This window comes from Anoplopoma fimbria, chromosome 23 (genome assembly GCF_027596085.1).
Source record: "Anoplopoma fimbria isolate UVic2021 breed Golden Eagle Sablefish chromosome 23, Afim_UVic_2022, whole genome shotgun sequence".
NCBI lineage: Eukaryota > Metazoa > Chordata > Actinopteri > Perciformes > Anoplopomatidae > Anoplopoma > Anoplopoma fimbria.
Genome location: NC_072471.1, coordinates 11857700 through 11883311, shown reverse-complemented (window position 1 = coordinate 11883311; position 25612 = coordinate 11857700). Strand labels below are relative to the sequence as shown.

Genomic DNA, 25612 nt, shown 5'->3' with positions numbered 1-25612 from the left:
AGTCTCGTTTGGTTTTACTGGTCGGTGCTGAAATCCTACATAATTAATTTACAGGTATCTGACTATGAATGCTTATATTTCAACACTGACACAATGAAGAAACAGTGTGAAGTAGAATTTAGATTTAATTCCACTTCATATATGCGTGTGCATACATTGGTTTTAAATCCTTCATGTCTAATCCCGCATCCCTTTTGTGAACCATAACATCTTTGTGCTAGCATCCAATTAATAGTCTTAATGAGTGCATCACTCATGTTGTTTCTCAGCTGCACTCGTCCCATTGTCACGGCATCCAACACAAAACCAGGAGTGACTGCGGGGGTAATTACTTACCTAGCAAATGTACCTTTAAGGGTTAATAACGTTGAAGGTGTAAGCACAGCATTTGCATAATTACACACGGACTGTTTAATTTGCAACTTTTTGACGGCTTTTGTTCGGCAGCTCGCTTTTATTGTGAATGCATTTTCTTCTGGCGCTCTTGCATAGAGGAGTCCAGAGAAGAAAAGAGATGTACCACAACATCCTCCTCCTCCTCCCCCTCCACCACCTCTCCCACCTTTTAGATGGAGTCCCTTCTCTCTAAGACCCTAATGAACAATGGAGGCAGGATTTGTTTGAATATGAATATGAATGTGCAGCGGGGCCGGCTGGAAGTTGACCTTCAGCTGTGATTTTCAGTTCATCAGGATTAGTCAAGGCGGGCGATCAGGAGCCACTAATGCATAATGACTTCTAAAATGAAAAATGTGTAGTGACCATGCAAATGTCTCGGCTAATCAAAGAGGGGGGAAAACCTGGGGTGGGGTGGGGGGGGTGGGCGTTGAGGAGAGGAGAGCTAAACAAGGACGTGTCAAGGCCTGACAGAGAGAGAGAGAGAAGGAGGGAGGGAGGAGAGACATGCATGGAAAGTAATCAAGGCAGCTTGATTAGCTGGCGATGAGGACAGGGATGTCTTATTGGCCCCTTGACACACCATATAGGCTAGCTCCTGTCATGGCAGCTCCATGCCAAACACTGTCGCAATTAACGTCAGCAAAGGTGCTACTACATGTTGATATTGTAATTGTGTTCCAAAGCTTGTCTTTCAAGAATATGTGTTGACAGGATGCAACATTCAGCTTTACATTAGTACATTGTTGTGCTAGAAGCTGATTGAATTACCTTTTTAAAGGTCATATAGAGAAGGAAGAGGTGATTTGAGTCACTTCAATCAGGCCGGTGAAGTGTGCGTATGTAAGAGGAATCAACTGGTGAACCATCACTCACGCATGTTGATTTTATTTTTCCAAAGCACCACCAAAGAGTCAACAACATTTAACACGGGTATTTTCTATTCCCTACAAAAGTTATTACATTTTTTTAGCAGCCACACGAAGCTGAAACTCCATAATGTGACTGTTAGCCCACACTCCCCTGTTAGAATGTGAGCACACGGCACACAATCAAAGCGTGGAGAGAAATCTATCCTCTGAAGTCGCTTGCGTTGCCGTCTTAGAAGAATTTGGCAGAAACACAGGATATGTATCTTTTTTTTTGTTTTGGAGAAGTTCTCTTACTGCAGTTTGACGTCTCATTTTTTAATGATTATCTCCCTAAAAACGACATACATTTTTCAAAATGGCATGTTGGCAGAGAGTAAGACACAATTTTTTGCTTTTGGCTGCTTTTGTGAGAATATAAAACTTGAAAAACGTCACAACAGAAGGCATTCAGTAAAGACACTGCCCTCTACATAAGCAGACGAGTTCATGTCTTTTTACATATTTCCCTCCCCTCCAACATGAATTACTGTTAAAGGTGAAGCCACGACCCACCTCATCATGCTGCTGATGTGTCCACTTCATCAGTGTAGTTTTAATCAACTTTAAAGTCGTGCATTCACGCTGTTTCACCGTAGCAGCACTGATAGGCATGCTAAAGTGGGGGAGTTCAAGGGTCCTGCTAATTAAGGTCTACGTCTATTTAAATCCTCTGCTTTTCCCAGCGGGGTGGAGGCAGAGCAAAATAATATGAGCAACACAAAGGCACAGCACCCATCTGTCCTTCAGCATCTCCTCTAGGCTGCCAAGCGTCACGGCCATGGGAGGCCTGCTCTCCCTACCTCTCAGTCACCAATTACCACACTCCCAGTAGATCCATACCAGTAGGCCTGACGCACCTCTCTAATGCTCTATTTTTCCAACTCCCTCCTTTTTTACTGGTACCTCCATCCATTTCACGCCTATGCTTTCATTGTTGCCCTTCTCTGCTTCTTTTTGACCCTGTTTACATCCCATACGTCTCTCCTGTTCATCACCCCTTTTTTCTCGCCTAACGTTCTCTCTCTTTTCTGTCTCCCATGCCGTCCTCCCTGTCCAGGTTCCAGTGTCAGTGGCCATGATGAGTCCCCAGGTGATCACGCCGCAACAGATGCAGCAGATCCTCCAGCAGCAGGTGCTCTCCCCCCAGCAGCTCCAGGCTCTGCTCCAACAGCAGCAGGCTGTAATGCTGCAGCAGGTACATATGGACACACACACACACACACACACTCACACTCATGCTTACACGCATGCACCCTTAGACAAATATTTAGGCACAAACAAAGGCAGACACACGCACATCTGGACGCAAGCTGGCCCCATCTCATTGAAACACATGTGCTTATAAAGTGGCACACAAACATTTACTTAACTCTGACATGGAGAGACACATACACAGAACAACCACACACATCCAAATCTAGACCTTCAATCACACGTTACTTCGTTTAATCCTAAAATAACGTAATCAGGCGTTTTTGTCTAAACACACATAAACACACACATAATCCTCCACAACCCTGAGTCACTCCGTCAGCCACCAGTCGCTCATGCCAACTCACCGCTGCCCTGTGTCCTTGACACGCTTACCGAGAGGAATCTGGAACTGACGTACTTCGCTCACGTCACCTCTAATTAACTGCCTCTCGTGTGTCGCTGGTTCAATTCCCTGACAAGCATCCATCAGGGACTGAGAGAGTAGGGCACAGTTGGGTTGAACACCAGGAGCTGAGTGATAGGTGACAGATGATGTAATATTTGGAATCAGCTTGAGAAAGCACACACTTGGCACAGTCTGGTGTCAGAGTTGAAATGCATTTGTCATTCAATTGATTTGATTAAGGGGAAAGAGAATTGTTTTAATTAAGAGTGTCAGTCATTCTGATTATTCCTCTTCATTAAGAGCACTCAGACTCTAGATTTGCTTTCAGTACAGTGGCGTGCCTTTGCGCTGCCTTTTTCACACAGGAAACCACGGCACTTAACATTCTCAGTTTGCATATTATTTACATGGTCAGTCGTAACATAGCGGTTAAGGATCCATAATCCTAAATCACAGGGTTACAACCTGTCCTCAGTCAGCATAGAGTGAGGTTCTATGAATGATTTATGTTTATTAAGTGACTACAGAAAGCGTTAAAAAAAACAAGCTCCAAGGACTTAATATTATTGTCTATAAAATCATATGGGTATTTATATGGCAGTTAGCAGAGAGCTTGACCATGTATCCCATTGGCCTGTTTCATACACTTCTCTTTCAGGCCAAAAAGCCATCTTGAAGATTATATGAAATAAAACACTGTGTAAATAGATGTCATAGTATGTGTGTTAAAGGTATCAGTTCAATGCAGCGAACCGGTTCCTGAGAGGCTTCATTCTGTTTATTTCAGCCACTCCAAATGAAGCCAGTGCACTCTGGCAGCCAAATGCGTAGTTAATATGATGAATTGTTGCCCCCTACAGAACTGTGGTACTATTAAAAGTCCATATGGAGAGGATTGTGAGAGACGGCATGATACAAATGCCAAAAGCAGTAGAAAATATTATTTACAATGCATAACCAACATGTGAAGTCCAGCTGGAACTAAAGAAGTGCAGGCTTAGGAGTAAATGTCTACTTATTTTCAAGGGGATCTACTTTGTTTTTTTTGCATGTAAATCAATTAGAATTAGTAATAAATCCCCAAATTGGCACAAAAGTCTGACTTATATCATTTAGAGAAATGGAAATAAATCCAATAATTCGTGGCCTTTGAGTATAGCGTTATATATTGTTTAGGGTTTCACTGCATTTGAGGCAGTTTAGAGATGTGTACTTATACAAATATGCATTTCTCCATTCTCTTATTCTTAACTATTATTCTGACTCTTGCTTTGTGTGTTTGCATTTGTGTGTGTTTACAGCAACACCTGCAGGAGTTTTATAAGAAACAACAGGAGCAGCTTCATCTGCAGCTTCTCCAGCAGCAGCACCCTGGCAAGCAGGCTAAAGAGGTAGGTGCACCCAATGCAAACTTATTGACACCAAACAACCGATGATCAGTCGTGACCAAAACCCTTAGATTAGTTAAAAAAAAGTATTTAAATGCCTTCTTATTTTGGCAACCAAAAAATTTTGTCTATTCACTTCAGATGAAGGATTTCTTGGTTTGTATTTGAACAAAATCAACTGGTTAATTTGTTATTAGTGAGTAGAAGAAGCCCCAAACACACACACCACTAATGAACTGTTTCAAGTGACGTTCAAACACACTACCCATGCACACATGCCCACTCGCTGCCTGATATATAGAACGGAGACCAGAGACAAAAGGGTCATCGGTGCAACTCGTTAATGAACTGTTCCTGCAAGTGTTCAAACACACAAACACACGCACCGGTGCTGAAGTTACAGCGTACACCGCTCATAAATCACATTGACAGGCAGCCGGTCAACAGACATGGCTCCGTCCCGTTATCTTTGGCTATCAGAGAAGAAGAGACGAGCAAAAGACAGCCCTAGCAACATTTTGTGTCGTCGCGTATGAGCGTCACACGGCGCTGAACCCTGAGAGGCCAGACAATACAGTACATGTGGAAGCAGTTAAATTGATCAGAAAAAAGGTTTCACACAACACACACACACACACACACTCCGCCTTTCTTTTTTTTTTCCTCCATCTCTCCACCTCTCCGTGTCTCCTCATTATGCTGCCCCTACAGGAAGCTGCAACTGACCTCCCGGCGGCTTTGTTTCTGTTTGGATTTGTGGATAGAGTTTTTCAGGGGCCCCGCCATCAAATATGGAATAGAAATTGCTCCCTTATTTCTCTTGAGGCAGGGCAGGGGGGCGGGTGGGGTGGGGTGGACAAACTGCCATCACTCCATTATGCAGCCTGTTTTTCCAGTGAGCGCATCACAAGTTTTACTCCCCCTCCCATGCTTTCGAACGCCCACCTTGATACAAACATACAGAAACACGTAAGAAATACCATGCTGTATGCACATACACATGTATATGGAGAGGAGAGGAGCGCAAATACTGGACAAACATCAAAATCACAGTTAAAATATTGCCTATGTGCATCCGCTCTAGTGATATTACAGGCTAGAAAGACTGAACGTATTCCATCAAATCTAATAGCGTGCACTTATAGCCAATTACTACCTGAGTTTTCAGATTCAAAGCTTTTTGTCTCCCCCTAAAATTAACTCCCTCTCTGACTTGTTTTGCTGCGGTGACTGAGTTTGATGTTTTTATTTCATTTTTGTTGTTGTTGTTGTTTTTTTGTTGTTTTTGTTTTGCACAGGACTTACGCAATTCACTGTCTCGCCCAGCCATAAACAACTCTGTGAGGCAGCGAGGAGAGCAGAACGGGGGAGGAAAGGGGGGGAGGACGGGAGATCGGCACGTGTGTTCATATGTGCGTGTTTCCACTTGTGTCTGTGCATTCGCACGCATGTGATGCTGTAAATCTCTCATTCTGCCGGCTCCCTCTGGCCACATAAGCTGTAACAGACCATCAGTGAAGGCGAGACAATTAACTATCAGGGGTGTTAAGGGGGGGGGGTTGTTGGATGGGGGATTATACCAGAGGCTTAGTATCATACACAATCACAAGCCACATACACTGATGGGCTTGAGAGCTGGTATATCAGCACAGCTTTGTGTCTGTTTGTTAGTGTGTGTGTGTGTGTGTGTGTGTGTGTGTGTGTGTGTGTGTGTGTGTGTGTGTGTGTTTTATGTGTGTGTGTGTGTGTGTGTGTGTGTGCTCACAGACATGGGCACACAAAGAGAGGAGAAGGCAACAACACCGTGGTACAGCCCAAAAAACAGGAGGGAAGTCTAAGTGAGCACAGACAGACAGGGCGAGCGTGCAGAGAGACAGAAGTAGAGGCAGTGAGGTGTAGCTAAGGTCACGGCAGAGGCGAGTGAGTGCAGACTCTCCACACACAGCTCAAACACCGCTCCGTCTTCCCTCTCCTCTCCCACTCCTCAGTTGTTAATTTCTCTCAAATTTTTCCCTCCCTTCCTCTTCTCTTCGCTCCTTTCTTACTCCTCTCCTCCTCCTCCTCCTCCTCCTCCTCCTCCTCCTCCTCCTCCTCCTCCTCTCTATAGCAACAGCAGCAGCAGCAGCAGCTGGCCGCCCAGCAGCTCGTCTTCCAGCAGCAGCTCCTGCAGATGCAGCAGCTCCAGCAGCAGCAGCACCTGCTCAACATGCAGCGGCAGGGCCTGCTCTCGCTGCCCGGGCCCGCACCCGGCCAGGCCGCCCTGCCCGGACAGACCCTGCCCCAGCAAGGTAAGAGGAAGAGGAGGGCCCGGAGGAAGGGGGAGGAGAGAAGAGGCGGTGGGAGGGAGAGGGAGGAGGGAGGAGTGAAAGGAGTTTGCGTTGTTGTCTGGAGCATGTGACTCCCAACAGTGGTGGTCACATGCTTCCTGTATTTAGCCCGCAGGTGTTAAGTGTCTGTGTTTGTCTCTGTCATTGTCCCTTCCTCCTGTCAGATTTCCATCTAACATCTCCAAGCCTTACTGTCCAACTCCTCTTCTGTCTTTCCCTCATGCCTGTTTTTTGTTTTTCTCATTGGTATGCACCTGAGTGCCCCCTGCGTTATCTCTAAGTATGTCTGTACGTCTGCTTGCCCCTCATTGGTATGCTCTTCTACCATCCACTTTGTCCCTAACTCTCCACATGATCGTTTTGTTTAGTCCTCCATTCTTCCTTTCTCTCTCTTTCATGTCTGATTGTGGCTTTCTTTGTCTACTTCTGTTTCTCTCTCAGCTCTGCTCTGCTTATGTTTTGTGTTTGTTGTTTTTTTTCCATCTCCGTTTCTATTCCCCCGCTCCCCAACCCCCCCTCCTTACCTTCCCCGGTTGTTGTTGTTGTTGTTGTTGTTGTTGTTGTTGTTGTTTACTGCCTTCACTGAGAGCCGAGGAGAGGAGAAAGAATAAAAGAACAGAGAGGGGGAGAGCAGGCTCCATTTTCTTCTGCTGAGCCAAGTAAACACCTGTGTTTGTTGTTTACCGCATAAAAATGGCACTGATAGAAAACAACAGGCAGGGATGTGTTAGAAGGAAATCAAAGTAAGTGCCTAATTAGTTCCCAAGCTGAAACCAAGCGGTGGACAAAGCTGGTTTATCTCAGATGGAACGAGCACACACTCATTGTAATCAATGTTTTGTAGCGCTTCCCCATTGAAAACACACAAATCGTTGAGACTGAGGGTTACATGAGTGATCTGTCAACAGGTTTAAATCATGACTTACTGGGCAGAGAAGAAGAACACACTTGGTTTTATTGAGCGGTGCAGTTTGAGTTCAAATTCAGGTCTGCAGTGAAGCGGTATTGGATGATAGTCTCACTGAGGGCAAGGCTGTGAGTCATGCATCTTTATACAACTTTTATGGCTTATGGATAAAGTTTGCAGAGTTTAAGCTTCAGCTTTTTAGTTGAGCAGCCGTATTGATACAATAAACTGTATACATTTAATCTTTCTTTTTCTTATCTACTCCCTCCTTTCACTGTCCTATCCCCTACTGTGCTCTCTGTCCTTCCCTTTCTTTCCTCTTTTTCTTTCTCCCTCTCATGTTTTCTAGCCGGCCTGAGCCCTGCAGAGCTCCAGCAGTTGTGGAAGGACGTGACCGGAGGCGGCGGTCACGCCATGGAGGACAACGGCATCAAACACAGCAACAGTGGCACTGGCAACGGCGGGGGTGGCGGCGGTTTAGACCTCTCCACCAACAACTCTTCCTCAACTACCTCCTCCTCCAATTCCGCCAAAGCATCGCCGCCCATCTCCCACCATTCCATTGCCAATGGACAGTCCCCGGCCCTCAACCACAGAAGAGAGAGGGAACGTGAACGGGAAAGGGAAAGGGAAAGGGAGCGCGAGAGGTAAAGCAATTTAAATGTCACCCCACCCTCCACACACACCCACCTTTTTGATGCAGCACCCGGGAAAAAAGACAGAGAAGATGAAAAAGTTTGCAGCGGCGTGTTTACTACCCGTCACACAAGCTTGTTTTTTTTTGTGCCATGATTCTATGTAGGAACACATCAGAACGCCGCACTCCCATCCAGAGTATTTGTCTTTGTATAAAATAACAGCATTGTTGCAACAGGGAAAACAAGATGTTTTGTTTATTTGTTCAATAGTTTATTAGTGTCTTGGTAATATTAAAAAGGTAAGAGCCTTGTTCTCCCAGGGGACCACATGTGCCATTGAACGCACTTAGCTTGCACACAGATATCAAAAGCAGCGAGAGGAAGCCATGCAGGCAGGCACACTTACAACAAGCCTCTCTGGCAGGCGAGACAAGGTAACCTCCTTGTACATTAAGTATTTAGTACTTTCTCTCTTTTTTTTTCCTTCTCTCTTTTGAAAATTACCTTCTTTGCTTGCTTGTCATGTAAACAGAATACATGATGCCTTGAGTGGCGTTTCCAGGATGTTTATCCTTGTGATGGCGTCTTTTATAAATGCACCCAGCACCAAAACACTGACTGTTCACATATCTGCCTATTTGGCCCATGCATTATTCAAAGGCTTTTCTTGGGCGATATTATAATAAGGACTTAGGGTAGCAATGTGCGTGTGTTCCTGTGTGGATGCTTGGTGGAGACTCACACTGGAAGGTGGAAGTGCTGTGTAATTGGTTTAAAGTAGATGCTATCTCTCCAGTACCACTAAAAGGAGGCTTGAAAAAGATACCTTTAGAAGGAAGACGGAGGGGAAAGGCAGAGGTAGGGAGGGAATGAGAAGAGAGGGAAGAAGAGAGGGAAAAAAAAAAGACGTTTTATCTGCCTGTGTCCCGAGGGGTGTGCGGTGTCTCATAATGATCGAACAAGGAGTATTGTCAGGAGCACTGCTTACTAACATGCCACGGATCGATGTGGGGAAAACCCTTCTGTAAAACATAGTGTGAGCTCTGCCAGCACTCACACACAAACACACATACACACACATATTCATGGGCCACACACAGGCATGCATACACATAGTGGTCGACCACACACACACACACACACACACTGAGGCATAACCGACAAGCACACACAAACTGTACGCAGCGCAACACACTCTCATTCGCATTTTCACACAGACAGACGCACACACCAGTGCCAAGCCTAAAGGTTAAACTGTCATCTTTAATAGGATGTGCTGTCTAGGCAGGGTCGTAACTTATTTGGGTGCCATTTGAAAAACGCCAGAGCACCGCCCTGCCCCCACTGTCCTCAAAGAACATAAGTTACACAGAGTATTAATCTCCTGATGAAAATTATAGGGCTGTCTGGGATTTTTAATGTTTACTTGAAAGCGTCCAACCCCCTCCTCCACCATAATGGCTTTACAAGATGGGATGGTGGCTGTGGTGGAGGCAAAGCTACAGATCCTTCTAGAATTCCATTGGGGAAATCTAGAAGGATCTGTCTAAGTTAATGGAGTGGCATGTTGTGATCATTTTTGATTGATTGGTGATGAACTGTTAGCCATGGGAACGCAGTGTAATATTACTCACATTCAAGTTTTCAATGGATTTCCCGTTTTGATCGGCCTCTGTCAATATATTTGTATGTTTCTCTTTCTCTCTGGTTCACCTTTCTAGCCTTGGCTATTCACTAATTCAACGTAACTGACATGTTTGAACCTTTTCTTGTTGATATACACCTTACATGAACAAACTTCCTCAAGTCTTTGCAGATTCTGTAATGAATTTGATGCTGCCCTCCCCGTCTTCCACTACTCGCCTACTTCCCTCTTCTTCTCCTTTTTTTGCTTTGATTGTCCGCTTATTTTGTTGTTTTCTCTCTTTTCTTTTTGCTTCAGTTCACTACATGAAGAAAGTGGAGGGACCCACCCCCTGTACGGTCACGGTGTTTGTAAGTGGCCCGGCTGTGAGAACATCTGCGAGGACTTCGGACAGTTTTTGAAGTAAGGAGCTTTCTGCAGTGACACAGATGTTGATGTCTGCTTTCTGTGTGGGATTTCTTTGTGTCCGTACAAGAAGCTAGCATCTATTTTATTGTAAAACACACAAAAGTTATTCCCAAAACACCACAGCACCTCCTTTCAGTGGCTACAGAGGGGCCTAACAAAGAAAACACCACTTCCTTTTTAAAGAGCACATTTTGACCTTCTAGACAGCCGGTTGACAGGGTTCAGCTCTAGCAGTGCAGGATGCACACCGACTCTGATCCATAACAAATCTCCTTCCTGGCGTGGTAGGGCCTGATAGGTTTGTGAAAACGCGTCAAAAGCTAATGGCAACTCGCACGGCCGCACACTTACCTCCACAACAAAGGCCCCCATTCACTGTTGTCATGGTGCAGGCGCCAGAGCGAATTAACTCTTCATGCTCCATCAACAATTTAGTTAATTAGCTCATTTGTAATTGGCCGGCTTTGTTGCCAGGATGTTAGTGGGGGGACATCAAAGGAAGAAGGTGTTTGCAGCACTGCCGATTACAGGTTATCACATTGCCACTCACTGAGAGCCTCTCTCTCTCTCTCTCTCTCTCTCTCTCTCTCTCTCTCTCTCTCTCTCTCTCTCTCTCTCTCTCTCTCTCTCCCCCTCACTATCACTCTTTCCCTGGCTCCCTGCTCCCACACAGAGAAGAAAAGAAAGGGAAAGCTTTAATTTGAATATTCTAATTAGATTTGTAATTAACTATGAAATAACGATCTGGCGAGTGTTTTTCACGAGCTGTAAATGTCCATGTGAATTCGCATAAACTATTGAAATCAGGACATTGTTCGGGCATATTTTTCCAAATTATGCATTTCTCTACAGTAGTGACTGTAATAAGTTGCAGAAAGCTAAAAAATTTACGGATACAAGAAACTAGTCCACCCATGGGGGTGCCGCTGCAGGATTTAGGTCAGGCTTTCACTAACTCTAAGGCAGCTTCTGAATTCAAGCTAAAAGGTGTATCTGTGAAATGATGTGACTATAATAAAAAATAGTGTTTACCAGTATTTGAAAGATAACACATACAGTACACTCAAAGGAACAATAATTGACAGGATTCAGAGGTGAATATATATATATATAAAGATAACACATACAGTACACTAAAGGAACAATATATTCATGAATATATATAAGAATATATATATATATATCTCCCAACTATTCCCTGACAAGTCTGTTTGCTTATCCCCTGTGGAAAATGTGTCACATACATACATGTCAATGCCAATATCCTTTTTCTTCAGCGAACATAGCACATCCAGCTGGTATAATTTTAGAAGCCATGCTTATGAAAAGCCAGTTTGCTGTGTGCGCTGCATCATCCAACTTGGACCACACGTCCACAAGTCCAGAAAGAAGAGTTTGCCTTGCAGCTTGGGAACAAAAATGTATGTGTGAGGAGGCAAGCCTGTATCAGATTAGCAGGTTTTCTTGTCCTATCACCTCAGTACACTTCCTTAAAGAAGACATCGGGCTGTTTCCTCTGCACCGTGAGCTCTGTTCGCACGCAAACAGACCCTAAGTCTGTGTGCTCTAAGGATACTGCGTCCAGGTAGCTTAGCTTGGTTGTTTAGGCGAGGGGCAGGGATACACTGTATCAAAAGATGTGCCTGTGAATCCGGTAAGCTGGTAAGCCAGTGCAAAAAGGATGCATGGTTGTAAAGACAAACTGAGCGAGCGAGAGACGCAGACGGAGAGATAAGGTAGATTTCAAACTTTGAAGTGAGAGCACAGGTTGGCAGACAGTTTTGTAAGAACGCTTGCCAGAACATTGGCTGCTACAAAACAGAACAGCGTCTTGATTCAGCTCCCCCCCAACTCACACACACACTCTCACACACACACACACACACACACATCCCTGCAAGTCAGAGGCTGGCTCTATACTGTAACCCAGCCAGCACATGAAAACAGCCACCAACAAAGAAGGCAGACTCGTCATCAGAACAAAGATGGCTGCTCGGTGGCGTGCCTTGGAGCAGTGATTGTCGGTGTCAGAGGGAGTCCTTTTATGTTTCCGGAGATGCCAGTTGGCTACACACACACACACACACACACACACACACACACACACACACACACACAAACTATGTGCACTTGCACGCACACACACAGGCACAGTTTAAACGGGGTTACATAAAGGCGGGTGTCAGATTTAGATGACAGTTTAGATGTTGGTGGTTGGGAGCGGGTTACGTGTGCGGGGAGGGAGGGAAGGCAGGGGGGGGGGACCCAAGTCAAGCTGGCGTCTCGTAGCTCGCTGTAGGAGCTCGGCTCAGTGGCGGTGACACGTTTAGTCATCCGTTGTTTTGTTGCATGAGGAAACTTGTCAAGATCAGCATTTAATAGCTCTTCACTGTGCTTTTAAGTGTTCTCACCTGGAAAAGGTAGCCGCGAGGTGGCTGGCACCCTGAATTAGCTCTCTGAAGTTCAAAACGAAATAATATTGCTTGGGAATGTTTCTTGAGTGGTGGGTGTTGGGGTTTGTGTGTTGTGTGTGTGTGTGTGTGTGTGTGTGTGTGTGTGTGTGTGTGTGTGTGTGTGTGTGTGTGTGTGTGTGTGTGTGTGTGTGTGTGTGTGTGTGTGTGTGTGTGTGTGTGTGTGCGCATATTTGTGTTGATAAAAGAAGAAATGGCGAGGTTGAAACATTAATACTATTAGTGCATGTTCTGGGGCTATTTGTGTTCCTTTGTGGTAGACACAGAAAATAAAGAATGCAATTAATGCTTGAACATTAAGCCACTTCATAAGCAAAATTTAAATATTTACATAAAGCCAATGCTGTACAAAACCTCTTACTTAATTACTGCAGTTTATGTAACGACCACTACACTTTGAATCACTCCTGTTTTCATGATTCTTTAAGCTTAAAAAACAAAAAACTTGATTATTACATCCAGATTGTTGTATATACATGTCATGCCCCCCCTTTTTTTGGCCTTTCACCTTGTGTATCAATATACTCCCACCTCAATAAAATACAATCTTATCTCGACATAAACAGATAATTGCTCCCACACACACACACACGCTTAACTCTTCCACTCTCTGTCACCCATCTGCTCTCCTTATTACTGGCAGGAATGCAGGCTCCATGTTAAAATGGCAAACTCAGCCGCTAACGTGAACTACGGTGTCTGTAACCCACTGCTAATTAAACCCACAAGGCTGTAGCCAAGTGTCTCCGTCTCCATGTAATGTACATACACACACTGTGGAGGCAGGCAGGCAGGCCCCTGGCCCCTGGATAGCCGAGCTCCCCTCTACCCCTCCACATGTCTGCTGCACTGTGACAAGACCTTTAAAACGGAGGGCATTACTTATGCACCACCACCATGGGGTGTGTGTGTGTGTGTGTGTGTGTGTGTGTGTGTGTGTGTGTGTGTGTGTGTGTGTGTGTGTGTGTGTGTGTGTGTGTGTGTGTGTGTGTGTGTGTGTGTGTGTGTGTGTGTGTGTGTGTGTGTGAGAGAGTGTGCATGCTTTTGTTTATGCATGCCCGTAGGTGTGCAATGTGTGTGTAGTTACAAATGGCTGTGTGTATGCTTTTTTCTCCTTGTATATGAGTGTGTATGCATTAATTTTAATTTGGAATTGGTGTGTTTTTGTGTCACATGTACAGTAGACAGATTCAGGGCCTAACTGACTGTTCTCTATTGGGCCTTAGTAGCCCATGATAATACACACAGACAATTAGCAAAAGTGTATCATCCATATATGATGGCTTGAGTAGATTTATTATCGGGCCCTTAGTGGATGGTGAAGGCCTATACATATTCATATACACAGCTGTAGGGGAGAAACCTTTGAGATGTTTTGTTCGCTTCTCTTAAGGGAGAAGAGAAACTGCAGCATCCAATAAAAAAGAAATCGTTATCAACGTCCGTGTCTCACCTCTCCCTCCCCCTCACCGTCTATTTATCACTCTCTTTGTCTCTTTATTTGCTCCGAGTTCTCTACCTTTGCTACGTCCCTCGGTCTCCATCTCCATCCTTTCTTCCCTGTTCACACATGGTCTCTTCATCACACGAGTAATTCCCTCTTCAGGGCAGAAATCGATGTTCCTCTAAACTGAGGCATGAACAGTAAACATAAACAGGAGCCAGCCAGGCCTGACAGTGAGACCTCTAGGTTTAACAGATCACTCCTGCATGCTACAGTTAAGATGAGTCACTTCAACTCTTTTTTTAATATTTCTATTTCTTCATACAAATTTTGTTCATTTTTACCTACAAATTATTCAAGAATCAGAGCTACAGTCTAATAAGAATAACACAAAGTACTTTTTCCCCCACACATTTCAGTAAATAAGCTATTCTTTCATTATTGTCTTCTGTCTGCCCATTTTCTGCCCCCCCTCCCCTTTCCTTTTGGTCTTTGTGCGGCCTTATTAATGCACAGTAGGACACACTGACATTTGAATATTTTATAAATGCACGTAGTAATCTGGCTGTAATCGCCTTGCTAACTGGTCAGCGGTGAAAGGTGTGAGTGTAGTAGTAAATAACTGGTTGGAGCACTGTGGAGAGGTGTTATCAGGATCATACGCAAACACACACACACACACACACACACACACACACACACACACACACACACACACGTTGATGAAATGTGAGAAAAACAAGCAGCTTGTCGATGAGAGGCAAACTTAATAAAGATTTTTCCCCTCTCTCTCTTTTTTTTGTAATGAGGTATCTTCAGGGACAGCGAGCAGCCCGGGCTGTGCTTTTGAAGCAGCTGTAATTCATGACACACGCCATACATCAAGTGCATAAGATAGCATTATGGGCAGTGAAATGAAAAGGGTATTTGCAACATTAGTTCCCTCATCCTGCGAGGGACGTGATTAAATGATTAATGTAATGCCCCCTTTTTGCATGCGCATTCTGAAACAGCAATTAGGCACAGGGCTGGAGAAATCCACCAGTTCATCCCTCCCCTCTCTGCCGCTATCCCTCATCCATCCCATCCTCCCCCCCCCCCCATTTTTTTAAATGCTACCTCATTCTTGATTTATAATGGAAAAAAAATAAATTCTGAGCATTAGACCTGAAATGGTGACAAAAGTATAAGCAGGGCTGAGATGGAACGGTTTGAATGTGTGCAGTGTAATTGAAAGGTACAGAGCTATTGTGATTACAAATGTTCCTTTCAGCTTTTGATTGGCAGGCCAAGAGAATCCGGCTCAGTGAGTTCTTGTTTTTGCACATTGCAGATAAACAAGAAGTGAGGGGTGTGGAAGAGAATAGAGGAGTATGTGGTGGGAGTGTGTATTTATGTGTGTTTCTGTATCAGTGTGTGTGTTAGTGTGTGTGCCAATCAGTGTTTGTGCAAGTTCATGATAATGTAAGCGAGTGTGTGTTCTTAGATAAAGGGAAAGCCAGGGAGAGAGAGAGAGAGAGATTTTGTACTCCCTCTAATGCACTGGAGGCAGCTCTGTAAATGATCATTGAAGGGTCTGCAAGCTAACCTATAATTACTGGAGATAAAGTGGCAGCTCTGGCATTTCATAAGCATGCCTCCTCAAAGCTTGCTTTGTGAGTTTGTCACCAATGATCATTTAGATAGAGGCTCATTACCCAGCATCACAACACTTTAGAAACCCCTTTTTCGCCCCATATTTGCGAGTGTGTGTGTGTGCATATGTGTGCTTTACCAGGGATAAAGGTCTATCTTAATGGCGAGGCCTCTTTTGTTTCCTACAGACCAGAATCCAATCAAGACAAAACCCCTCATTGACTGTTATGGCTGTCTGGCTGCCTTTTCCTTCTAATGAGGCGAACAGACCAGATACATTTAATATGTCTGCTAGTGGATAATGCACCTTCAGTGGAAGAGCTGCTTTTGTGTGTCAAATGTTGCCGGTGTTAAATTGTGTGTATTGTTTTCGGTAAACGAAGGAGACAAAGCCGTTCTGCTGGGCTAGCATCTTTTATTCTCTGCAGAGAAAGCAGCGCTCAGGGTGGTGCTGAAGTTAGCCATCTTAACTGGCACAGGCCCATTGTCATGTAAAACATGGCACCACACACCGTCATGTTACTTCTAATTACCTCATTTCAGAGTGGAACAATGGTTCCTAACAGTATCCTATAGATAATTGTCCCCGTATAGAAATATTATCATTAAAACAAAACAGTGGTGAAGTTGATACTGTAATTATCATCCTCCACCATTTTCATCATGGTGGAAATGAATGGAGTTTGCTGTCTTGTGCTCACTTTGACATATTCGATAGATTTTAAATGTCTCTCTCTCTCTCTCTCTCTCTTTTATCTGTCTGTCCACCTCCAGGCATTTAAACAGTGAACATGCCCTCGATGATCGGAGCACAGCCCAGTGTAGAGTCCAAATGCAAGTCGTACAGCAGCTGGAAATACAAGTAAGTTTTGTCAAGTAATAACTAGCAAAACCACACCTCGGTGCAAAGTTGAAACAAAGCTACATGTATTGTTACATTTCTGCCATTGTCCCATTCTACTAAAGTGAACTCATTTCTAATTTAATTCACTTATCATCCAGTCAAAACAAAACATTTTGAAAGTTATGTGAGTGAGAGAAAGGCCATACCGTGGTCTGCTTAATACTTCCAGACAAGCAGGACCTGCTCAATTCAACAAAGCCACTAAACAAAGGAATCCTCAGGCCTTACAACCAAAGCCATTATGGCTGTTTTAATTGAATTAAGCGTGTGCTTTATTTTCTCAACTTTTTTTTTTTCTTCTCTCTTTTTCTTTCCAATTAATAGCGAGCGCATCTCTCCCGGTCTGCTGTGTTAATTAACTGCACTTTGCACCTGAAGAAAGCTCAAAAGGAGGGAACTATTTTCAGTAGGTGGAGCGTGACCTTATTAAGAAGTCATGCTGGCTAGATAATGAGAGCGCTGATTGAGCGACATTATTACTCAGCACTGCCGACAACCGCTCCTCTTCTTTTAGAAACAAATAGATACGTATGTTTTAAACTAGGCTCAAACAAAGCGCCAGCTGGAAATATTCAGTCTGCCAGTTGAAACTGGGCCATCATGGTTTTACACGGTGGTGAAATATAAAGATATTTGAATTAAAATGGGATGAATACTCTACTGCTGCTGCTGCAGTATATAAGGAATATAATGGCACAGAGATCCAACTGGAACTTGTGTTCTCTCCCTCCCTTGCTCTCTACCAGAGTAGAGCCAAGCATTTCCTCAAGCACGTACTTATTTTCTGGTCTGATAAACTGTTTGTATTTAATTGTTAAGCATCTGGTCTTAGAAGTAAATAATTCTGTTGGCATGTTAAAAAAGAAACAGAAAAAAAAGGATTTATGTTATTTATTTTCATTTTCTTTGTTTTTTCACTGAAACACAAATCTACTGAAGCTTGTGCTTTACAGTGTGACCAATTACAGTGCACTTGTGTTGTCTGTCCTGTCTCTTCTCTTTTCCCCCATTTTTCTTTCATTCTTTACTCCCACCATCCCTCTCTTCCTCTTTTTTTTCTACAAGAGCCGTCACTAGTAATGAGACCCAGCTCTGTCTGTGTGTGAAACTCTGTGCGTGTGCACGCCTACTTGCTTGTCTGTTTCTCTGTGTGTTTGGTTCTTGTGTGTGTGTGTGTGTGTGTGTGTGTGTGTTAAGGGTGTTGTGGGGGGGTTGAGCCTTTCACATGGTCCGGTCCCTGTCACTCCCTGTGAATTAGATTGATGATAGGCGATGGCCGGGGCCACTAACTGGACCGGGGAGGCGGGGCCGCCTGGCACCCTGTTTGGAAGACCCCTTCACCTCTCAGCAGCTGCTTGCTGCGCTCCATCCCCCTAACAGTGTCCACGGGACTTTGAGCAGACGCTCAGGACCACCTAATTTATGGCCCAACTAGCTTGTTACTGTCAGAGTCTGGCTGACCTAAATTTTGCTATTGACAAAAAGATGAAATGCTATTTGTTTTGCCTGACCTGTCTGAACCATCTCCTCCCCCCAACCTCTTTTTCTCCTTATATCACCAGCAGAACTGTCTCTTTCTTGCTTACTTTATATGAAACATCTTCCTTCTTTCTGTCTGTCTTCTCTTTCTACCACCCCAAACTTATGTCTCATATTATTTATTCTCATCCCTCTTTCTATTCCTCTACTCTCCTCTCCTCTCCTCTAATCCACTCTAATGTACTCTCTTCTTCTTCTCTCTTAACAGCTTTCTAAAGAACGTGAGCGTCTTCAGGCGATGATGGCCCACTTGCACATGCGGCCCTCGGAACCCAAGTCATCTCCCAAACCAGTGAGTGCATATTGCTCTGGCCACAGTAAACAGGCTCGGCTGTGAATGGGGCCCCCACACAGAAAATGAACAGTTTAACCACGCGGCAGCTGTGTGAGTGAGTGACAGAAGATGAAAGAGGGAATGGGATTTGTAATACAGAGTTATATCTCACTCCATATCAGGTATTGATATGGAATGTGAGAGGACAATAGAGTTTGCAAGTGTATTACATGGCAGAGCGGTGGAGTCCTTGGCTAAAATACAGGGTCATTTCTTTGTGATAGATATAATAGCCAAAACAACCTGTTGGCTGCTGATGACTGTTTGGCTCCGTGGCTGCAGCAGCACTCCAAAAATGGAATGAGAGACGAGAAGACATGTCATTTTAACAACAAACCCCTGTAAATTACAGCTGAGTGGAGAAGATGGTGTGATGCTGACATAAATACCAGCAGTGCAGGTGAAATTGGTTGCAGAAAAGAAATATCCAAAATTCTGAAAGGGGGCAAAAAGATGTCACTCTGCATTTTCTCTCTTCGCCTTTTTACTTTTAGATGGAATGATTATGAATACATTTCTCCCAAACAGTATTTTAATTTCATGTTAAGATGATACATTTTAGCAAACATTATTTCTTCCCAGTTTTCGACGTTTTGAAATATTTTAGAGCAAAACATTGTTGGCGTGTTTCTGCTGCTTAGTAAGTGCCTACTTTCAATAGAATAATTTTCCTCATCACCTCTCATCATAGAATGTAGATAATCACAAGATAGCATAATTATCCCATAATTCCATCAGGAATCAAACTCCCTTTTTATTATTCAATCTATCTCTCTCTCTTTCTCTCTTTCTCTCTCTCCCTCTGTAGCTTTTTTTTTTTTTTTAATCTTCAGAACTCCAGCAGCTTGGTTCCATCTCGTCCAATAAAGAATTTGCAGCCTATAATCCATGCCTGAATATGAATGAATGATGCTAATGAAGTATTGCATTACATAAAGCACACATGAAAGAGCGGCTAATTGCATTTGATGGTGGGGGCAATTCAGACAGAATTCTTAAACGAACAGTTAAGTCCTCAGTTTTAAGGCTCCCCCGCTTTTTAAAGATGAAGATTTGGTGCGGCGAACAACACGAACGCGTTTGTAGCAACAGTGAACGGACATAACAAAAGAGAGATGGTTGTCGGATTTCAAACGACAGCATGGATTTACGCCAAGTAGAATCACAGGTGCAGGATAGAAACAGCCCAGACATTTGATAAATATGAGTACTCTGTGTTATAAGTCCATTTTTTCATTAGTGGAACTCACGAACAACCAATGCCAGACGAATATAAGACACTAGTGCACTGTCTCCAATATGACCCCATTTATTCTCTGAATCACACTTCATTAAATGCTACCTTTTGGCCATGCCACGGATGGATGAGAATCAAAGTTAGCAAGGCTGCAAGTTCTGAATAATAAGATCCCCCTCTCTCTCTCTCTCTCTCTCTCTCTCTCTCTCTCTCTCTCTCTCTCTCTCTCTCTCAACCTTGAGTGTGTATTCAGATGAGCGAGAGGTGACAAAGTGCTCACTCCTCCAATCCGTTTGAATATAATCAATTCTATTTAGCAGAAAATAATGGGATACCATGCCTGCAAACATGTCACGCTTGTTGCTGTGTTGTAGGTGAAAAGGCGGCAAAAAGGCAGGAAATTATGTTTTAACATTATAAATAATCATGCCCATACGCACACATGAAGGCATTCATTTTGAATTTAGTTTCCATATTTTGAGGTGTTTCCTGCCATCCACTATGTTAGTGTTTATCAAAATCTATTTGGAGCAAAATGCTGTTGGTGTTTCACAGTTTAGTGTCTGGTTTGGGTGCTTGTAGCAGGATGCAGGGATGTCATGACCTCAGCCACGATGAAGTTAATGGCCATTTGCACATTACATAGTTAATATTAATAAGTGGTCAAGTGTGTGTATGTGCGATGTGTGTCTGTTAGAACAAAAAAAACATACTTAACAGAAAAAGTTAACTATAATTAGTTTTTTTCTTAAAGCAAAGTCCAGTACATGGCTTTATTTATTGTTTTAGGTAGATATTTCTGAGAATTGGCTGTGAAAAATCATTCTGAAGTATTGATAATAATACTTAGAATAATAAACTTTATTTATGTAGCACTCTTTACAGTGTTAGAAAGTGCTTCACGAAAGAAAAGAAAACCAAACAAGGCAGATAAAATGAGAATAAGGCCAAAGGACAAGGGGAAATATAGTAAAGATCAGATAAAGGGAATAAAAATAGTATAAATACAAACTTATATCAACCATTTCCATCAATATATGTATATACTTTCTTAACTGTATATATGCAACCAGTCGTTGTCCCAGTCCATTGTGTAGCAGCTCATTACAGCTAAGTGGGCATATAATTATCATCTGAAAACCCCCGCACCCACTGGAGTCTCTCAAACTTGACATTTCATCGTATTTATCAACACATGCCACAAATGACCGGCGATACCTTCTCTCCAGCCTGGCTCCTCCATCTCCCCGTGCCTTTCAGCCCCCCATTCCCTTCCTTCTTTCAAGTCGCTTTAAATTCAAACTCTCGCGTCGAATGCATTCCACTTGTAGACTCACAATTAAGGCAATTTGGTTTGAATATGTAACGATGTCATTACCATTCCAACTAAATTAGCGCGGAGACTAAAAGGTCAGTTAGGAATTTTCCAGTCGGTTAGAGCCTCTCACATGAGATTTGGGAAGCAAGCGCAAAAAGTGTCGGAAAAGCCGGACGATTAGCGAGCGCAGTTGCCATTCGTGCCAGAGGTGACTAACACTGGTCCCTGATGTTGAAGGAGTGGAGGAGACAACCACTCCTTCAACATTTTTTTTTTTTTTTTAGGGAAAGAACATGAACTTCTACTAATTGTTATACTTCCTCATGAACTGGAAGTCTCACTGGATTAGGAGGGATACATCAACCATAACTGTAATAATGACTTCCAGTTGTGTTGTTGATAATGTTTTATCAGATTTATCTGTGTAAGTCTTTATGAATGAGGAATCAAACGGGTTTATCTATCAGGGTTATTACACTATCTCGCTACACAATCCATTTACTGGTTCCACTTGTTAAAGCGGGATATTTGGCCTAGTTGGCGCAGAGCTGCTTCCAATATCTAGAACAACAGGGCCACAACAGCAATTTAAGGGTTTCCCTTTCATACCATAATAGAAAATAATGTCATGAGTTGGGTCGTGGTTCTGGACCTGGCTCAGATAACACCTTGTGGCCTAAATTACACCAACAGCGAACAATGTTTTACCACCTCATTGCTCCAGTGTGGAAGGAGTATGGGTGGTTGTAGTGGGGGGAGGTAGAGAAGGAGGGAGGGAGTGATAAATAGAGAGATAAAGAGAGATGGGGCTGGGATAACACGGAGGCTGATCGTTGGATAATCTTGAACAGCATGCTCTAATTAGAATTCTTATGATACAATTTGGTGGTTGTAATTAGTGGAGATGGGCTGGCTCCTCTCCACGAGCCTTGTTAGTGGAAACACAGCTGTGTTAGAGAGGAGGAGAGCAGACACTCGGCTCTGTCACAGAACCCACAAAATAATGCCTTCCTCTCTCTCTTTCTGTGTCTCCCTCCCTCCCTTTCTCTCTCTCTCTCTCTCTCTCCCTGCTGCTTTCTTCTGTCTCTTTCCCACCCCAGCTCAACTTGGTGTCCAGCGTCACCATGTCCAAGAACTTGCCCTCAGCGTCGCCCCCCAACTTACCTCAGACACCCACCACGCCCACAGCACCGATCACACCCATGGCCGCCATGCCCCAGGTGCCATCAGTACTGGGAGGAGCAAACGTCCCCAGTATGGGAGCCATGCGCAGACGCCACTCGGACAAATACTCCATGCCTCTGTCGTCAGGTAGGACTAACTACTCAGCACTGAACGTGACACCGAAATATGACCTGTCAGCGCAGAAAAATCACTGTCAAGCTGATTTTTTTTTGCTATGTTTAAATATGTTTGACTACATGTGAATCTTTCAAAAACAAAGCAATATTAAGGTTTTGTGTTGTGAAGTTCAACTCCTAAAATGCTTGAATATATTGTAAATTGAGCCTGACCCTGAGACAATCACACAGACTGATGCATTACAACATTGGGCTATTAGATGTTAATTTAGCTCACATTCTCATTCTGTTTCTGAATTGTGTCACTCATTTGACAAATTTGATTTAAAATTTCAATTCAGAATTTGTTGACTTGAACACTTGTTTTTTTCCCCTTTAAAACAGAATTTCTATTAAAATATAATGACATATAAATTGCAAATTGCCCCAACCCTGAACACTACACTATTAATAGTACTCAACCAATAATTGCGTTGCAGTGCTTTATTTTTACACGCATAGACATGCATGTGCACACACACTGGCACACACACTGGCACACACACTGGCACACACACACACACACACACACACACACACACACACACACACACGTACACTGACATAAACACACACAACCACATCGGCTTGTTGGTCTTAGCAATGTGAGACGTCTGGTGGGTTTATAAAAGCAAGCCTGTGTTTAATCACTCTATATGTAAATAGACAAGAACTTCCTCTGTGCATAAATATTACATGATTGTTAATTAAGTTCAAATAATGGTGGAAAAAATACAATATTTATTACATTAAGACATCCCGTGTATTAAGCTTAGCATTTTAAACGGTCCGTCTTTGATGTTTATATTTACTCTCTCTGTGTTTAGCGTGAAGACATATAAATTATTCAACTTCACCCTAACTAACTACACGGATCTCATTTTATGGATGTATGAGTGTTTAAGATCCCTCACGAGAGAGATTAATTAAAAATGCATTTTGTTAGACATAGAAAATGCTGATTTGATGTGCCCCCTCTAACCCCCCACCCCAACCCACCCTCTTTTTCTCCCCCTCCTCCCCTTTCTGTCTCCCCCCTCTTAATTTGATGTAACCTTGAGTCAATTCAACACCTAAAGGAATAAAAATTTACCAATTATTTCAGGTGGTGACACAGTATTTATTTTTCCAGAGATTGCCCCAAACTACGAGTTTTATAAGAACGCAGATGTCAGACCGCCATTTACTTATGCAACCCTCATAAGACAGGTGAGTGGGAAATAAATTAACTTTGCTCTGATTAGATTAAAATTAATTGCTGCATGAATCATGGCAGCTCTCTCAATCCGTTGGTGTGTGTGTGTGTGTGTGTCAGTTACGTGGTCTCGTTAGTAAACCATTATTTGATGTCATCTCATTTCAGGCTATCATGGACTCTGCCGACATGCAGTTAACGCTTAATGAAATCTACAGCTGGTTCACACGCACGTTCGCCTACTTCAGACGCAATGCTGCAACTTGGAAGGTAACCGAAATGAACCCTCAGCCCCCGACGCAGCCCTCCACCTCCACCTCGCCATGCCCTTTCACTCCTCTCCCTCTCGTTGAAGTCAAAAACCAAACCTTAAGAAAGCATATATTTACCCAGCACCGAGCGATTAATACTCCTCTCCCCTTTTTCCCAACCTCTCTCTTGAATAGAGCCCCATTCTTCCTTTTATTTATATTTTCCGCCATTCCGCCTATTTCTGTTTGGAGATGACAGCCGAAAGGAATTATTCTGCCTTAGATATCGTTTTCCTAATTCGGGTGCAATTAATAGCGGAGGCTCGGCGTTGAGAGGAGAGGGCTGTGATGCACTAATTATACAGCAGCCACTCCATCATCAGCACCTTTTGTTAAGAGAGACACCCCACCTCCTACCCCTGAAACCACCTTCCCTTGCATATCATTGGTTAATTAGGAAGAAAGATGGCTGTTTGCCTGTTAACCAGCTCTCAACTGTGTGGAGGGGGGGTAGGCCAAAGATGCGTGTACACAAACACATAAACTGCGTCTGAGAGTGGGTTTTAAGGGTGTGTTCATGTGGAACTAAAGCAGGGAGGAAAGTGGGAATTGGCCTGTCATGGAGGTAGCACTCTTTATTTACCCACACAAAAGAGGCCCATTTGTATATCTGTCCCTACAACTTTATTGTTGTCTGCCTCCACAAAGATGGTAAAAAATGTCTTTCCTGCAGCACATGTTTTAACCAGAAGTGTGTCTGCCTGCTGATAAAGAAAGCCTTCGCTGAGCGTCAGTGTTTTGTCCCGTGGCCCCTGTGCGTCATTCGTTAGCCGCCTTTAGCCTTTGTGGCTGAACAGAGGACTGGAGGGGGAAAAAAAACTCGACCAGCCGCTCATCAGTATGCAAGACGTGGCGCCGCACTAGATTTAGCAAAGTGAATTAATTTGGATTTGGGATGCAAATGAGCACATGGGCGTGTGATCACCAATTCAGGAGAGGGCATGCAAAAAAAGATCGGTGGCCTTATCCAGTTTGTTAGGTACAGTACGCGCCGTGTTTGGCTGCGTAGTATTGTTATGACAAGATATGTTCTCTGAGGTTTTGTGGATGTTGTTTGCTGCACAAATGTACCATTTCAATAGTTTTTTTTCCCCTTGCTTTCCTGAAAAAAAAAGCTCCTCTGTTCCTGTGATAAAATGGCAATGATATCACAATGACATTAGAAATATCTAGTCTCCTGGCTCGCATAATAACCAAGGTGATCTATTTACATGCACAGCTCCACAATTCCCTTTGTAAGCATTAGTGGGATGATCAGCGATGGGCTTGTCATTTGATTAACGGACAAAATTTGTTTTGTTTTTTTAAAAAGAGAGAATAAATAAATGAAAGGTAGTTTAATATCTCAGCTTGGTCTCATCAGCTCAAAAGAAGGATCCCCCCCCCCCCTTTCTTCTCTCTCTTTTTCTCTCACCCAGAAGCTTATTAGTTCTAACTATATAGCATGCATAATAAAACTGCTCATTTGCTCATTAATATTAAAATTATCATATTCAGAGCCATGGGCATTAAGATCAATCAAATCCTGGGATTTTCAGGTCAGATGCGAGATCTGCTTATGAGTTTTTTTTTTTTCGTTTTTTTTGAGTCCCTTATTCTTAGAGAAAGAGCAGTACACACCGAGCTAAGAGAGATGATAAATACGAGAGGCAGGGATATTAAAG

At 43.4% G+C, this 25612-nt stretch overlaps 1 protein-coding gene across 1 annotated transcript in view; it reads left to right on the top strand.

Annotated features, from left to right (window-relative positions):
- Nucleotides 1-25612, top strand: part of foxp2 (forkhead box P2) — a 102507-nt gene that overhangs the window by 68525 nt on the left and 8370 nt on the right. The window contains exons 6-16 of the mRNA XM_054624283.1: nt 2365-2502; nt 4209-4298; nt 6081-6107; nt 6403-6583; nt 7879-8131; nt 10107-10214; nt 16545-16632; nt 18422-18505; nt 22203-22413; nt 23575-23651; nt 23806-23907. Of these exons, the coding sequence (XP_054480258.1) occupies nt 2365-2502; nt 4209-4298; nt 6081-6107; nt 6403-6583; nt 7879-8131; nt 10107-10214; nt 16545-16632; nt 18422-18505; nt 22203-22413; nt 23575-23651; nt 23806-23907 (1359 nt within the window). The remainder of the gene's footprint in view (nt 1-2364; nt 2503-4208; nt 4299-6080; nt 6108-6402; nt 6584-7878; nt 8132-10106; nt 10215-16544; nt 16633-18421; nt 18506-22202; nt 22414-23574; nt 23652-23805; nt 23908-25612) is intronic.